Source organism: Hevea brasiliensis, chromosome 7 (assembly GCF_030052815.1).
Source record: "Hevea brasiliensis isolate MT/VB/25A 57/8 chromosome 7, ASM3005281v1, whole genome shotgun sequence".
Taxonomy (NCBI): Eukaryota; Viridiplantae; Streptophyta; class Magnoliopsida; order Malpighiales; family Euphorbiaceae; genus Hevea; species Hevea brasiliensis.
In genome coordinates this window covers 94,115,040-94,132,918 of record NC_079499.1, presented here as the reverse complement: position 1 = coordinate 94,132,918, position 17,879 = coordinate 94,115,040, and the positions used below count along the sequence as shown (strand labels likewise).

Genomic DNA, 17,879 nt, shown 5'->3' with positions numbered 1-17,879 from the left:
TTTAATGATCAGTTTCTTGACATTGTTGTGGAGCTGCGTATTACGATTGTTGTTTAGCTTCAACAAACCCTGAAACCCAACCAAAACCTTTGTTACTGCTTTTCTCTGTTTGTGTTTTGGCTCTTTCCTTTATCTCTTATGTGTTTCTTTCGTGGATTGTGCAGCTATACCTGAAATGGGCTATGCTTTCTCTCTGAAAGCACACTCACTGGTAAGTCATTCTACTTTAATTTAAACATAACTACAACTATATTTAAAAATTAAATTACATATCTTGGATATGCTATTAATTGAGAATGATGCATTATTACAATAGAGTGGTGTTCATCCTATGGCTAGTGTTTTTGTTAAATATATATGTACTCCAAGAATCAGATATCATGTTACACACACAGTTCACCTCTGATCACTTCCATTGAATGTGGATATAAATAGTGAGTGACAAGGCACCTTCAAAAATAGCATGTTTATTCTCCTAAACAATATAAACACACTCTATCAACTAGAATATAAAATTCCGAAGATAGAATTTAAGACTTTTAGTATGTTAAGAGAAGAGAGAAGGCAAATTGAGGGAAAGTTTATCAATCTTAGCATGTTGTATTGAATTTCATTCTCTATCTGTACATATATCTACAACTAGAGTGAAAGTCTTATGATACAAAATTGTGTTGTGCAGTTGATGGAAACGCCAACATTAATGATTCAGAATGTTGAGAAGGGATACTCTGGTTTTCACCAATTGGGTATAGATGCATTCCAGCTCCTCCTCTACTTCTTGAACGCTTGACTCCAGTGCTTCTAATCCTTTTAGAACATTTTGAAGTTGTGAAATACTGATGTCTTTGCTTTACTTCAGGATAAACAATTCAGCAACAATCTTCCTTGCTTCATTGGCTTTGATTTCCACTTCACATGACACATGCTTGGATTGCAATAATTTTGAGATGACAGACCAGCTAGAGGATGTTGATTTTGCCTTTGGCTGAGAAATAAAAGATAAGATCGACTCAAACACCACAAGTCCAATTTCTTGAACTCCTCTTAGCATGCTAATCATATTTGTCAAATTGGAGTTGTTGTCCAAATCTGCCATTGCACAATTCCTCTCCTTTTTCTTCAAATTTCTTAGACATTTGCAAATTGCTTTGTTCAACTTATTTCTATATGTCATGTATTTGTCAACTTCACCTGTCAAGCCAGACTCTCCGCCTTTTCTTCTGCTGAGAGATAATTCAAGCCTCTGCACACATTCCTTCATATCTGAGAAAAAGTCTCTCATGGAGTCGCACAAATCCAAGAGCTTCAGAGATCCATTCAATGCATTTTCTACGCACTGGCTTTGCCTCTCATGGGAGCGAGACTGTTGGGCCAGTGGCAGTTGTAGCAAATCATCAACACACTCGTACAAATTCTTTAGGCCACTCAATTTGTGGAATATTGAGGAGGACTGTGATGCCTTCAACTTGTACAGATGCTCCTCAATAGTTGCAGTTAGAGGATGAGATCCATATGGTAAGCTGATTGAACGGAGATGACAAGCAGCCATTTTTTTTTCTCCTTTCTGCAGCCAAAAGCCTATCAAGAATGTGAATGCACTGGTGGTCCCGATGATTGTTAAAGACACTATATTGAACCTCTTATATATTGAAGAATAATTGAAATGAGAATCCCATCTTGCTGATCTACATTGGCTGTCATGTGTTGAGTTTTGCCACAGTCACGACAAAATCTCATCATTGTGTGTGTTTTGATCAGCAATTTGATTAAAGAAATTCATGATGAATGGTTATAATATTGTCACACAGACTACCATGCTCCCAAGGTTCCAACACACAGATCACCATCAAATTTTATAGCATTGAGCTTGAATCCATGCATGCATATACTATTAAGATAATGAAAATAAGCAATAATTTAGAATTGTTTTCTAATAGAGTTGTTTCCTGCTTTGTTTGCAGGTGCAGAAGCCTGTGAACTTCAATAAAAAAATTTACACCCACAAGAGGCATGCAGCCTATTTCCCAGACAGACAACAAGAAGTCCATAATTGTTCTTTTTTAAAATATTTTCTTCACACCACATTGATAATGAGATTTGAACAACGCCTGGTGTCTCAAAGCAAGAAGAATCTTGACAGTTTTGGTGTCACCCAAATTAGACGGGGTCCATCCATGATGTAAATAAATACATTAATAATTCAATCATGCAGGAGGTGATGAGAATCTTGTTGACCAAAAGTGAAGCATGATCTACCTATATGGCTGCAGATCTATTTAACTGATTTTTTTATTATAATCTGAAACAAACAAGGAGCGAAAGATGAAAAGGACTGTTTCTAGTAAAGTAGCACTGTCATAAAAGGTAAGTTATATTTGTCATTCTTCATTTATTTGAATCAAAGTGTTAATGAGTTATGTATGCATTACATTAAGAAAGACTCTTATAAATGATGATCGAATAACATTCTTTTGATGGGACATCATTCAGGAACTTTGTTAGTACTTGGTTCGAAGTATCTACAAGTTATGGAGAAATATCTCAGCCTCATCTTCTTATTGGATATGATTGATTTCTTGAGAAATTTAAGACTTTTAGTATGTTAAGAGAAGAGAGAAGGCAAATTGATGGAAATTTTCTCATCTTAATATGTTGTATTGAATTTTATTCTCTATCTGTACATATATCTACAATCTGGAGTAAAACTCTTATGATACAAAACTGTGTTGGGCAGTTGATGGAAACGCCAACATTAATGATTCAGAATGCTGAGAAGGGATACTCTGGTGTTCACCAGTTGCCTATAGAACAATAATGAAATAATTCTTTTCCTTTTTGCAGTGAAGCATAAAATCATCAAGAGACGATATATATTGATAGACAGCAAACTTAGGGAAATGTTTTGAGTAGAATTAGTGATGATTTGGATTTACTTGTGTATTGATATATACAGGAACAACATTGGATGATACAAAATTGTGTTCAAGGGTTGATGGAGGTAACACCCACTAATGAATCAGAATATTGAGAAGGGTGATTCTGGTTTTCACCAATCTTCTATAAACATTGGCTAATTCCTCCCCTGCTTCTTGAAGACTAGACTCCAGTGCCTTCAATTCTTTCAAAACATTTTCTGCCTGATCGATGTCTTTGCTTGACTTCAAGACCAGCGATGCACCATCAATCCTCTCCGCTTCATTGGCTTCAACTTCCCCATTCTTGGTTTGCAATAATTTTGGGACAATAGACCAGCCACAGAGCTTTGTTTTTCCCTTTGTCTGGGAAATGAATGATAAGATGGACTCGAACACAGCAAGACTAATTTCCTCGGCACCTTTTAGCATGTTAATCATGTCAACCAAACCGAAGTTGTCTTCCAAGCTTGCTGTTCTGCAGTTCTTCTCCCGTCTCTTCAAATTTCTTAGATACTTGCAGACCGCTTTAGTCAATCTTTTTCTAGATGCCGTGTATACATCAAACTTCTTTCAAGCCAGATTCTCCAGCTCTTTTTCTTCGGATAGATGATTCAAGACCCTGTACACATGCCCTCATCTGTGACAAAAAATCTCGTGGTGCTGCACACATCCAACAATCCTAAAAATACATTCAGTGCCTCGTCTACAGATTGGTTTTGCCTCTCATGGCAGAAAGTTTGTTGGGTAAATGGCAGTTGAAGACAATCATCAATGCAATCATACAATTCTTTCAGAACAGCCAATTTGTGGCCTATGGATGAGGACTGTGATGTCTTCAACTTGTACAGCTGCTCTTCGATGCTTACAGTTAGAGGATGAGATCTAGAGGGCAAACTGATTGAACGGAGATGAAAAACAGCCATTTCTCTTTTCAGCAGGAGAAATCCTATCAAGAATATGAATATGCAAGTGGTCTTGCTGTTCAAGCCAACTTATTGAACCTTTTATAAATGGTCCAATTGAACAAAAACAATTCCTTGTTTCTAAATCTATATTAGTTGTCATGTTCTGAGTTTTGTGACAGTCACACCGTCTCATCAATGTTGTGCTTGTGCTGCAATAATTAAGAGTAATATATTAAAAAAAAAAAAATTCTGGTCCATATAATATTTTTCAAGTTCAGTATTTGCTTTCATGGCTCCAGACAGAGAGATCTCCATCAAATTTCAAAGCACTGAGCTTGAGTATGCACAAGTATCTGACAGAGACTGTCTCTTGCTTTCGTTTGCAGGATGGATGCATGAACCCTGACTCCAATAATTTAACATGTAATTAATAGAAAATTTCATTGAGGTTTCTGAAATTTGCCTCCTACCTCATTTGCATGACCAATAAATTATGTACACTCACATGGGCGATGCATCAGCTCATAAAATTTTTTCAATTTCTTTTAGCTTTTGAACACCTCTTGATTCTGGAGCAGGAAGAATCTTGACAACCTTGACTTTATTGATCAATACTTATAATAATTCAATCAAAGACCAAAATAATACAATCATAAAAGTGTGTTTGTTGAGAATCTCGTTGACCAAAAAGCAAATTTAACCTACTACTGTGGCATGATCAAGTTTAACAATCAAAGACTATAATAATAATAATACAAACATACAGGTGTAGTTGTAGAATCAAGCTTAGCAGAATTTTACAGGTGAACAAAAGGCCTTGTTTAATTCCCCTCGGAAACGAAACAGAAATCATTTCCAAGTTTTCCTTTATAAATTCATTTGTCAGATAATTTCTCTTATATAATCTGATGATAATTTTGAAAGCTATTCTCCAATTTATTCAAGTAAGTGCCAATCCCAGATAGTTAAGCAAGAATTCAACTCCAAGAAGCAGAAAACATGTTTAAGACACTAAGTTCATCTCTCCTTGCTTCTACTGGCTATGCATGTAAACAGCTCTTGCAAAGATCCTGTTAAAATACTATGTTGGTTCTCCTAAATCAACAATATAAACATTCTTTGAACTTCTTTTGCACTGAAACATAATATAAAATTTTGAAGAAAATATATATTAAGAGGAGAGGTTGGCAAATTGAGGGAAATTTTCTCAATCTCATTATATAAGTCATTGATTTCATTTTTCTCTGCGTGTATATATACAATTTGGAATAGAACTTGCATGATACAAAATTGTGTAGGTAGTTGTGGAAGCATCGCCACTAATGATTCAGAATGTTGAGAAGGGATACTCTAGTTTTCACCATTTGCCTATAGATGCATTCTAGCTCGTCCTCAGCTTCTTGAATGCTTGAATCCAAAGCCTTTAATTCTTTAAGAAGGTTTTGAAGTTGTGAAATACTGATATCTTTGCTTGATTTCAAGATAAGCAATTCAGCATCAATCTTCTCTACTTCATTTACTTCAATTTCTACTTCCCATGATATGCACTTGGATTGCAATGCTTTTGAGATGATAGACCAGCCAGAGGGCTTTGATTTTGCCTTTAGCTGAGAAATGACAGATAAGATTGACTTGAACACCTCAAGACTAATTTCTTGAACTCTTGTTAGCACGCTAATCATGTTTATCAAGTTGGAGTTTTTGTCCAAGGCTGCTGTTGTGCAATTCCTCTCCTTTCTCTTCAAATTTCTTAGACATTTGCAAATAAGTTTGCTCAACTTCTTTCTAGACACCATGTAAGCATCAACTTCAATTGTTGTGCCAGAGTCTTTGCCTTCTCTTCTGCGGAGAGATAATTCAAGTTCTTGCACACATTCCTTCATCTGTGAGAAAAAATCTCTTGTGGAATCACACAAATCCAACAGCTCCAAAGATCCATCCAATGCATTTTCTACACACTGGCTTTGTCTTTCATGGGAGAGAGTCTGTTGGGCCTGTGGCAGTTGAAGCAAATCATCAATGCACTCGAACAAATTCTTTAGGCCATTCAATTTGTAGCTCATTGATGAGGACTGTGATGCCTTCAATTTGTAAAATTGCTCCTCAGTAGCAACAATTAGAGGATGAGATCTGGAAGGTAAACTGATTGAACGGAGATGGGAAGCGGCCATTTTTTTTCCTTATGCAGAAGATAGTCTACCAAGAATGTGAATGTACAGGTTGTGTTTAACCCACTGAACTGAACCTCTTATATATAGAAGTGCAAAAGAACATAAAGAATTCCATCTTCTTGATCTACATTGGTTGTCATGTTCTGAGTTTTGTGACAGTCCCAGCAATGTCTCATCAATGTTGCGTTGTAATTAAGCAATTTGATCATAGAAATTTATGATGAATGATTAAAATATAGTCACCCACAGGTACTGTGCCTCCAAGGTTCCAACACATAGAGATCCCCATCAAATTATATAGCATTGAGCTTGGATCCATGCATGTAATAATTATATTAAGAAAACCATTAAGTAGTGATTAACATTGTATCTGATAAAGCTGTTTCCTGCTTCGTTTGCATGTGCAAAAGCCTGAAAAAATATTCACATTGACAAGCATGATGCATCTGCATTCACCAGACAAAAAAGAACAAGCTCATAACACTGGCTTTTTCTTTATTTTCTGCACATCAATTGATAATGAGTGTTGAACAACTCTGGCTGGGATGCCTGGCGTCCAGGAGCAATTAGAATCTTGACAGCCTTGATTTCATCTAAATTAGACGCAGTCCATGCATGCTGCATAGAAATGCACTGTAATCAAATTAATAACGCAATCATACAGATGCCGATTACAATCGGGTTCTCCAAGATTGCAGCATGATCCACCTATATGGCTGCAGATCAAGTTTAGCTGATTTCTTTATATGAACCCAACAAAACAATGAGATGAGAGGAACATATTTGGGAAAGTAACATTCTTATAGAACTTCAGTCTATTTACAATAATTTAATTTGAATGAAGGAGTTTAGGACATATCTAGGCATCATATCAAATAATTCTATTGATTAATTCAGCATCTGTTGTGCCTTCACTTTTGAGTTCATGATTCCCTAGAGGTTGATTCTACTCCCACTTATTTGCTTTTAATCACAGAAATTCAAATGTCTTGACTGTTTCTATGTATTGTTTCCCCTCAACTCTGAAATTGCAAACAAGTTAATATTTGACAAACATATAGCAGCCATGACCTTACACTAAAGTTAACAGCTTGAGAATTGTTATGCAACATCAGATATGAAACTGATGGCCGTGAGACAACATACAGAATACATACTAGTGCACAATCTTTCAAATTTTTGGTTAAAAGGTGACTGCACTCAGCTGATAAATATAATATACACGAATTTTACAAGAGCAGGATCTAAAGAGAACCAAGAACTCTTGTAAAATGGACTGCTGGTTCTTTACTTATAGAAAAAGTAAGACATTTTTGACACTTCTGCATTGAAGCATAAAATCATCAAGGGACCATATATAATGATAGAGAAGAGAGAGAGCAAACATGGAGACATACTTTGAACAAAAAGCATGTTAGTATTGATTTGGATTTACTTATCTATGTATGATATATACAATAACAGGCAAAATTGAATGATACAAAATTTGGTAAAGGGGTTCAGGAATCAGAAAGGTTGAGAAGGGAAACTTAGGTTTTCACCAATCTTCTAAACACACTTCTCCATTGCTTCTTGAAGACTTGAATCCAATGCCTCCAGTCCTTTCAAAACATTTTTCACCTAATTGAGGTCTTTGCTTGAACGCTGACATCGTACATGCTTGGATTGCAAAAATTTTGAGACGATATACCAGCCAGAGAGCTTCGATTTTGACTTTGACTAGGTAATGAAAGAAAGGATGGAGTCCGATACAGCAAGACTAATTTCCCCACCGGCTTTTAGAATGTCAATCACGTTCACCAATCAGAGTTACCAAATCAGAGTAATCACCCAAGACTAATTTCTTTGAAATGTAAGTGTTTTCCTTTGCTCAGTGCCCAACAAAACCCAAAAGCTCTGTTGAACCATTTGCAAATCTAACCTTCTTAATGAGTGAAAAGGTAGGAAGATGAGCTCAGGACCTTGTTTGCTCCAACTTCTCCTGCCAATTCATCTTCCAAATGTCAGGGAGGAAGAGAAACCTTCACCCGAATCACTCCTGCAGTGCAGAGGCGAAGCCGAACTCTGTCAATGGCCTGTGGTGCAAAAGGGAGCCCAACTCACTTCCACGCCACGCCCGGGGCCTACAAGAGCACTGGAGGCCCCAGCCCACGGATGAGAAATTGTGTGCACAGTTCAGGTTTGCAAGGATGCTATTTTTAGGAAATTTTTTGTACCAATTAATTTATACGTAACAATTACTAATTAGTGACATGCAATAATTATTTATAAAGCAAAAAATATAAAGTGGTATTATTTTATTTTTTTGACATTTTAAATGTAATGTTTATGTCCATTTCTTCAAAATGTAACTCTAAATCACAAGGTGACCCTATTTCACCATATATTTTTCTTTTGATTTTTGATGTGCTTTCCAGATTATTTGAGCAAGCTCAATTAAGGAATCTTGTGATTGGGTATAAGATCAACCGATATTGTCCTACCCTTACCCACTTATTATTTGCAGATGACACAATTCTTTTTGGGAGGGCATCTATGGAGGAAGCAGCTCAAATAAAGAAAATTCTGTTGGCGTACAGCTTGGCTTCTGGGCAATGAGTGAATCAAAATAAGTCTGATATCACGTTCAGTGCAAACACTTCTCAATTGCAGCGTGATATTGCAAACCTATTGGGCATCCCAAATTCGGCTCCCTTATCTAAATATCTGGGTCTTCCAGTTGCTTGGGGTAGATCCAAATAACAGGCTCTATCTTTTCTTAAGGAAAAGGTGGTTAATAAGCTCAAAGGATGGACAAGCAAATGCCTCTCTCAAGCAGGGAAAGAGATTTTATTCAAATCAGTAGTCCAAGCCATTCCGTCCTACATTCTGTCGGTGTTCAAGCTCCCAAGTAGCCTCATCAATGAAATTCATCAACTCATCTCTAAATTTTGGTGGTGGCAAGCTTTGGATAAATCCAACATTCATTGGATGCGGTGGAGCAAGCTTTCCTGGTCTTAAAGTGAGGGTGGGATTGGTTTTAAGGACTTGGAGCTATTTAATATTGTTCTCCTGGCAAAGCAGGCTTGGAAACTACTAAAGAACCCTCTGTCTTTATGGGGTTGCATCCTAAAAGGAATTTATTTTCCTTTTTTCAATTTTCTTGAAGCTCGTTGAGGTAACCACAAGTCATGGGGTTGAAGAAGTATTATTTGTGGAAGAGAAGCACTGAAACCTGGATTAAGATGGAATATTAAAGGCCTTTCATTTGTGGATGCTTGGAATGATCCATTGGTGCCCATTTTACAACACTTCAGAGTCAGTTACACAAGACAGCCAGATAGCCCTGTCATTTATGTTGCAGATTTGATTAATCCAATATCCAAGCAATGGGATCCTTATGTTTTACATGCTTCTTTCTCACCTTTGGAATGCAAAGAAATTATGAAAATTCCGATTGCAGATGTCTTTGCAAAACCTGATATGGTTTGGCATTTCTCTAGATTTGGAGTTTCGGATGTTAAATCTATGGATTATTTGTTGAAGAAAGCTCAAATTTCAATGGAGCAGATGCGATCCCCTTCAACTTCCCCATATATTCCATCTTCTTTTAGGAAAAAAATTTGGTTACTTCAGGTTCCTCCTAAGATTCGAAACTTTGTGTGACAAGCAGCAAATAATTCTTTGGCCACCAATGTGAATTTGTTCAAGCGAAGGTGTACCCCAAACCCATAGTGTCAAATTTGTGGCAACAGGAAGGAATCATTAGAGCAACTTATTTTCTTCTGCCCTTATGCAAAGGCGTCCTGGTATGGATCATCATTGGGGTTTTACCCCCGGGAGGAAGGTCTCAGGTCTTATGCTGATTGGATAAATTATATTATGTTAATTGGTTCCTCCCATGACCAGATGGAACTTCAGTTAGCTGCTCACTTATCATAGCAAATTTGGAAAGCAAGGAATAATTTTGTGTTTAATGCCATTTAGCCAAATCCTTTGCTTTCTCTGCGCAAGGCTCAGAATGCTATTGGGAAGTGCAATCCATCGCCCTTCCACAACAACATTCTCCGTTAGTGACCATTTATGCATCTCGTCAGGATTTGTCTTTGTGGAGTCCACCAGTGGGCGTCTACAAGGTTAATACGGATGCCTCTTATGATAGTGAGTCGGATGCCACTGCATATGGTTGCTTAGTCAGAAATGCTAAAAGTGTCTTAATAGATGGATGTTAATGTATTTCCCCATTGGTGGCTAAAGGTATTGCGTTAAGAGCAGCTATTTATTTTGATATTAACAGAGGCTTCTTGCCCTGCATTATCGAAACAGATTCAATGCAGCTTTGTCAGATTATTGACCATCCTCTAGCTCCCATCCCTTGGGCTCTAGAGGCTATCATTCATGATGTTAAGAATTTGCTAAGAGTTACTCAAGGTTTATCTATCAAATATGTTCCTAGATTAGCAAACAAATGTGCTGATTGGTTTGCAGTTAATGCCAGAACTAGTAATGTTGTAATAGAGTCGACCTCAAATCCCCCTCCTCATCTTATGCATCTGCTAACTCAAGACAAATAGTATTCTCTTTCTCATGTAAGGGTGTGCAAAAGGTCGGTTCGGTTCCGAACCGATAAAACAGAAAATTAAAAATAAAAAATTTTAAAAACCGAACCAAATCAATTAATAAGAGAATATCGAACCGAATCAAATCGATAAATATCTTTTCAGTTCGATTTTAAACCGATCAAACCGAAATTTATAAAATTTCATATTTTCAACATTAAATCTAAATAATAAAAACATAAGAACAAAAAAAATTAGAAATCAAAACTCAAAAATCTTAGAGTTCGGTTCGGTTCGGTTTTCTTTGATTTCCTTGATATATATATATTAATAATTTCAGTTTGATTCAATTTTTTTTTTATTTTTTATGAAAATAACCGAACTGAACTGATTAATCGAAATTATCAAAAATTATAAACCGAATCAAATCGATTGAATTTTAAAATCGAACTGATTAAACCGAATTGATTCGATTCAATTTGATTTTTTTATTTAAACCGAAAACTGCTCTCCCCTGCTCATGAATGATAGTTTCATTTTTCTTAAAAAAAAAAAAAGAAAAAACTATTCTAAATCTATGATTTAGATAATGCAAGCTTATTATCAGTATTAAAGAATCGTAACGAGGCACAACGGTGATGAAATAGCTCTTCTTATTCTCATTCCACAAAGAATCTACATCATGATAGAAACTTTCCTATTGAAGAATGGGATAGAGCAGGTTTTTTGTAGAATTTATTTTTATTTTTATTTGTCATTAAATAATATAAATTAGTTTTTAATAAAAAATGATACATTATTATTTTTTAAAATATAGTTTATGAATAAAACTCAAACTAACACTTAAAACGGTGAAATAAATTAAAGAAATAAATTGAATAAAAATAAAAAAGTAAATGAAATAAAAATATCGACACCAAATAAGGTATTTTTTAAAATAGTAATTTTAAGTAGTTAGTTTGTTAAAAAAATAAAAAAATCTAAGCAGTAATTTTTTTTATTATTAAAAAATCTAAAACTTTTAGTATAATCACGATTGTAGTTAAATCTTTAAATTATGTGACTAAATTAAATTTGAAATTTTGATAATAAATTATAATATTATCTCTTAAATTTTATTTGATTAATAAAATAATTTATTAATTTAAAATTTATATTTAAATATCTTTTATTTATTTATAATTGAAATTTTATATTAAAAAATTATTTTTATTGATTAAAATATATTTAATATAAAAAATAATTACATAATAATTAATTAATTATAAAAATAATTACACCTTAAAATTTTTTCAATTATCAATTATATAAAGTAATCACATTATAATAAAATGATCATTAAAGTTATAGACCAAGTACAGGCTATATACTCAATCATTAAAATTGTCCATAATTGTGTCAATAAAAATAATAATTAATGTTTTTAAAATCATATTAATCACTTATCACATTAGAAAGATTAATATAATTCACAATAAACTAATGATTGGAAAGATATTTGTGTAATTACTTTACGTAATAAATAAATGGAAAAAGTTTACAATTTTAATCAATGAATATTATTATTAAGTCAAAAGTTATTATCTTATTACAATATGATTACTTTATGTAATTAATAATTAGAAAAAAATTTAATGTATAATTATTTTGTGATTAATTTATTATTATATAATTTTTAAATTATTTATTTTATTAAAATATATGTTAATGAATAAAAATAATTCTGAAGTATAAATGTTTAATTTAAAATAAATATAAAATTTATTTTATATTATAAATATATTTTATATAATAAATAAAAAAATTAATATATAATTTAAATTAATAAATTATTTTATTAAGTAAATATAATTTAAGAAAATATATTATAATTTATTATTGATTTTCCCAACTTCAATTTAGCTTATTGCGAATTAAACAAGATTTAGATATAAGAATTTTTTTTTTTTATTAAGCCTTTAATTTTTTTTTCTTCTAAGCCCTTTTTTTTTATATTTTTCTGTTCCACGTTCAACGACTTGTCGTACAATAATCGAATGCGTCACCCTGGCGACGACAAAATTTTTCTTCCCCCTCTCCAATTCCCGACTGCTCTGGCCGCGACGCTGCTGCTACGATGTGCACACAGTTTATGTTGGCCGACGCGGTGAAAACCAATTAAGGTGACGAGTCTTGGACCGTGCGTACAGGTACAGGGGAAGACACCAATTCCTAAGGAGGGACTTGCGTTTTTTGTTCAGATTATGAAGCGAAGTGGGACACAAGTTTTTGTCTTTTTTTCAAAGCAATCTCTTGATGTGAAGCGGGTTTGAGTCTGCAACTGGATTAGTCTGTAGATATTAATTGTTTTTAATGATCAGTTTCTTGACATTGTCGGGGAACTGAATATTTCGATTGTTCGTTTAGCTTCATCAAACCCCTGAAACCCAACCAAAACCTTTGTTACTGCTTTTCTCTGTTTGTGTTTTGGCTCATTCCTTCATCTCTTATATGTTTCTTTCATGGATTGTGCACACACACTCACTGGTCAGTCGTCCTTTTTTAATTTAAACATATCTTGGTTATGCTATTAATTGAGAAGGCAACGTCAAAAATGGAATGCTTATTCTCCTAAACAATATAAACACAATGTGAACTCTCTCTCACTGAACTAGAATATAAAATTCTGAAGATAGAATTTTAAGACTTTTAGTATGTTAAGAGAAAAGAGAAGGCAAATTGAGGGAAAGTTTATCAATCTTATTATGTTGTATTGAATTTCATTCTCTATCTGTGCATATATCTACAATTTGGAGTAGAACTCTTATGATACAAAACTGTGTTGGGCAGTTGATAGAAATTCCGACATTAATGATTCAGAATGTTGAGAAGGGATACTCTGGTTTTCACCAATTGCCTATAGATGCATTCCAGCTCCTCCTCTACTTCTTGAGTGCTTGACTCCAATGCTTCCAATCCTTTCAGAACATTTTGAAGTTGTGAAATACTGATGTCATTACTTGACTTCAGGATAAGCAATTCAGCATCAATTTTCTCTACTTCATTTAATTCAATTTCCACTTCACATGATATGCGCTTGGATTGCAATGCTTTTGAGATGATTGACCAGCCAGAGGGCTTTGATTTGCCTTTGGCTGAGAAAGGAAAGATAAGATCGATCTGAACACCACAAGACTAATTTCTTGAACTCTTGTTAGCATGCAAATGATGTTTGTGAAGTTGGAGTTATTGTCCAAGGCTGCTGTTGTGCAATTCCTCTCCCTTCTCTTCAAATTTCTTAGACATTTGGAAACAACTTTGCTCAACCTCTTTCTAGGTAACATGTAAGCGTCAACTTCGGCTGTCATGCAAGAGTCTTTGCCTTTTCTTATACGGAGAGATAATTCAACTTCTTGCACACATTCCTTCATGTTTGAGAAAAAAATCTCTTGTGGAATCACACAAATCCAACAGCTCCAAAGATCCATTGAATGCATTTTCTACACGCTGGCTTTGCGTTTCATGGGAGCAAGAATGTTGGGCCAGTGGCACTTATAGCAAATCATTAATACACTCAGACAAATTCTTTAGGCCATTCAATTTGTGGCCTATTGATGAGGACTGTGATGTCTTCAACTTGCACTGATGCTCCTCAATAGTTGCAGTTAGAGGATGAGATCCAGATGGTAAGCTGATTGAACGGAGATGACATGCAGCCATTTTTTCTTTTCCTTATGCAGTCAAAAGTCTATCAAGAATGTGAATGCACAGGCGGTCCTGGTGATTGTTGAAGACACTACATTGAACCTCTTATATATTGAAGAATAATTGAAATGAGAATCCCATCTTCCTGATCTACATTGGCTGTCATGTGTTGAGTTTTGCGACAGTCCCGATAAAATCTCATCATTGTTGTGTTTAGATCAGCAATTTGATTAGAGAAATTCATGATGAATGGTTATAATATTGTCTCACAGACTACCATGCTCCCAAGGTTTCAACACACAGATCACCATCAAATTTTATAGCCTTGAGCGTGAATCCATGCATGCATATACTATTAAGATAATGAAAATAAGCAATAATTTAGAATTCTTATCTAATTTAGAGTTGTTTGCTGCTTTGCATGTGCAGAAGGCTATGAACTTCAATAAATAAATAAATAAATAAAAAATACACCCACAGGAGGCATGCAGCTTGTTTCCCAGACAGACAACAACCAGAGCAAAATTATTCTTTTTAAAAATTTTCTTCACACCAAATTGATAATGATTCCACAATTATAACAAGAAATAGTTTAACTTTAACACTGTTATCTGAGTTGTTTTTTGCTTTGTTTGCACGTGCAGAAGCTGATGAACTTCAATAAAATATTTACATCCACAAGTAGGATGCAGCTTCCTTCCCACACAAACAAGAACCTACACATTATTGTTCTTTTTATATATTTTCTGCAGACCAATGGATAATGAGACTCCTCAGCAACTTTGGCTGCGATGCCTGGTGTCCAGGAGCAGGTAGAATTTTGACAACCTTTGTTCTCTCTAGATTAGGCACACTCTACGCATGATGTCGATAAATAAATTAATAATGCAATAGTAAAGGAGATGATGAGAATCTGGTTGACAAAAAGTGAAGCACGATCCAACTATATGGCTGCATATCAAGTTTGGTTGATCTTTTTTTTTTCCTGAAAGAAAGAGATGAGAAGCACATATTTGATTAAACTAAAACTCCTACAAATAAATTCTATTGGCGTTATATTTGCAATACTTTAATTTAAGTCTTGACTATCAAGAAATTCTATTAATGTTTATGCTCATGAACTTCCACTCTGATTTACTCCATTAAAATCTCCATAACTGTTACGTAACAACACAGTTAATTAATTTAAATTATCAAGAAAAAGAAGCTATTGGAAGCAAGACAAAATGCAACAGCATACATAAATACATATTTGTGCACAAAATCATTTGAAATTTGGTTGAAGAGAAGCCATTGGAATCACTGAGAAACTCATATATATGAATTTTACAAGTGCAGGATCTGAGGGCGACATTATTAATTGCTAGTTTATGTCTCATGTAAACTCAGCAAACTTAAATAATTTGACCTTTTTTTTTTTTGCAGTGAAGAATAAAATCATCAAGAGACTATGTATATTGATAGACAGCAAACTTAGGGAAATTTTTTGAACAGAATTTACTGATGATTAAGATTTGCTTGTGTTTTGATATATACAGGAACAAAATTAGTTGATACAAAATTGTGCTCAGGGGTTGATGGAGGTAACACCCACTAATGATTCAGAATATTGAGAAGGGTAACTCTGGTTTTCACCAGTCTTCTATAAACACAGTCTAATTCCTCCCCTGCTTCTTGAAGACTAGACTCCAGTGCCTCCAATCCTTTCAAAACAATTTGCACCTGATCGATGTCTTTGCTTGACCTCAAGACAAGCAATGCACCATCGATCTTCTCTGCTTCATTGGCTTCAACATCCCCATTCTTGGGTTGCAATAATTTTGAGACAATAGACCAGCCAAAGAGCTCTGTTTTTCGCTTTGTATGGGAAATGAAAGATAAGATGGACTCAAACACAGCAAGACTAGTTTCCTCAGCACCTTTTAGCATGTTAATCATGTTCACCAAATCGAAGTTCTCATCCAAGGTTGCCGTTCTGCAGTTCTTCTCCCGTCTCTTCAAATTTCTTAGATGCTTGCATATCGCTTTAGTCAATCTTTTTCTAGATGCCATGTATACATCAACTTCATTCCAGTCAGATTCTCCAGCTCTTTTTCTTCGGATAGATGATTCAAGACCCTGTACACATTCCCTCATCTGTGACAAAAAATCTCTTGTGGTGCTGCACACTTCCAACGATCTTAAAGATCCATTCAGTGCCTCCTCTACAGATTGGTTTAGCCTCTCATGGCAGAAAGTTTGTTGGGTGAATGGCAGTTGAAGAAAATCATCAACGCAATCATACAACTCTTTCAGAACAGCTAATTTGTGGCCTATTGATGAGGACTGTGATGCCTTCAACTTGTACAGTTCGATGCTTACAGTTAGAGGATGAGATCTAGAGGGCAAACTGATTGAACGGAGATGAAAAGCTGCCATTTTTCTTTTCTGCTGGAGAAATCCTATCAAGAATATGAATATGCAAGTGTTCTTGCTGTTCAAGCCACCTTATTGTACTTTTTATATATGGTCGAGATACAGGAGCAATAGAACATAAGCAATTCCTCATTTCTAAATCTATATTAGTTGTCATGTTCTAAGTTTTGTGACAGTCACACCAATATCTTAATTAAGAGTAATATATTAAAAAAAAATTTCTGCTCGATTATAATATTTTTCAAGTTCAGTATTTACTTCCATGGCTCCAGACAGAGAGATCTCCATCAAATTTCACAGCTTTGAGTTTGAACATGCACCAGTTATGATTCTGTTATTATAACCCTGGTAAGCAATAATTGACACAGGTATCTGACAGAGACTGCTTCCTGCTTTTATTTGTAGGATGAATGCATGAACCCCAACTACAATAATTTAAGATGTAATTGTTAGATAATTCACTCAGGTTTCTGAAATTTGCTTCCTACCTCATTTGCATGACTCTAATAAATTATGTACACCCATGAGGGGGATGCAGCAGCTCTTAGTAATTGTTCAATTTCTTTTTAACTTTAGAATACCTATTAATTCTGGAGCAAGAAGAATCTTGACAGCCTTGACTTGATCTAAATTATTGGACAAATTAGCCCACGCATCACATTGATCAATACTTACAATAATTCAATCAAAGACTATAAAAATACAATCTTAAAGGTGTGTTTGATGAGAATCTCTTTGACCAAATACGAGTGTGGTGTTATCAAGTTTAACTTTATGTTAAAGCTCAATCAAAGAATACAACAATAATATAATCATACAGGTGTAGTTGTTGAGTCAAGCTTGGCAGAATTTTACAGGTGAACAAAAGACCTTGTTTAATTCTCGGAAACGAAACAGAAATCAATTCCAATTCTCCAAGCAGCAGAAAACATGTTTAAGATGCCAAGTTCACCTCTCCTTGCTTCCACTAGCTATGGATATAAACAGTGCTTGTCAAGATCCTGTTAAAATACTATGTTGATTCTCATAAATTCAACAATATAAACATTTGTTGAACTCCTTTGCCGCTGAAATATAATATAAAATTTTGAAGAAAATATATATTAAGAGGAGAGAGTAGGCAAATTGAGGGAAATGATATCAATCTGAGTATAAAAGTCATTGATTTCATTTTCTCTGTGTATATATATACAATTTGGAATAGAACTTGCATGATACAAAATTGTGTAGGTAGTTGTGGAAGCATCACCA

At 34.6% G+C, this 17,879-nt stretch overlaps 5 protein-coding genes across 5 annotated transcripts; all 5 read right to left on the bottom strand.

The window, feature by feature from the left end:
• Positions 1–569: 569 nt before the first annotated feature.
• On the bottom strand, positions 570–1,549 carry LOC110633394 (uncharacterized). Its single transcript, XM_021781977.2, has 2 exons — positions 957–1,549; positions 570–848 (listed from the first exon to the last, which is right to left on the bottom strand). The coding sequence occupies exons 1-2, from the start codon at positions 1,547–1,549 to the stop codon at positions 698–700; spliced, it is 744 nt and encodes a 247-aa protein (XP_021637669.2). The 3' UTR covers positions 570–697.
• Positions 1,550–3,008: 1,459 nt separating this feature from the next.
• LOC131181397 (uncharacterized) lies at positions 3,009–3,838 on the bottom strand. Its single transcript, XM_058149445.1, has 2 exons — positions 3,534–3,838; positions 3,009–3,456 (listed from the first exon to the last, which is right to left on the bottom strand). Exons 1-2 carry the CDS (start codon positions 3,836–3,838, stop codon positions 3,009–3,011), a joined length of 753 nt encoding a protein of 250 aa, XP_058005428.1.
• A 1,301-nt stretch (positions 3,839–5,139) lies between these two features.
• LOC131181396 (uncharacterized) lies at positions 5,140–5,991 on the bottom strand. The gene has a single exon (XM_058149444.1). The coding sequence runs from the start codon at positions 5,989–5,991 to the stop codon at positions 5,140–5,142; it is 852 nt and encodes a 283-aa protein (XP_058005427.1).
• A 7,385-nt stretch (positions 5,992–13,376) lies between these two features.
• Positions 13,377–14,228, bottom strand: LOC110633393 (uncharacterized). Its single transcript, XM_021781976.2, has 2 exons — positions 14,081–14,228; positions 13,377–13,663 (listed from the first exon to the last, which is right to left on the bottom strand). Exons 1-2 carry the CDS (start codon positions 14,226–14,228, stop codon positions 13,377–13,379), a joined length of 435 nt encoding a protein of 144 aa, XP_021637668.2.
• A 1,578-nt stretch (positions 14,229–15,806) lies between these two features.
• On the bottom strand, positions 15,807–16,631 carry LOC110633392 (uncharacterized). The gene has a single exon (XM_021781975.2). The coding sequence runs from the start codon at positions 16,629–16,631 to the stop codon at positions 15,807–15,809; it is 825 nt and encodes a 274-aa protein (XP_021637667.2).
• Between the last annotated feature and the right edge of the window lie 1,248 nt (positions 16,632–17,879).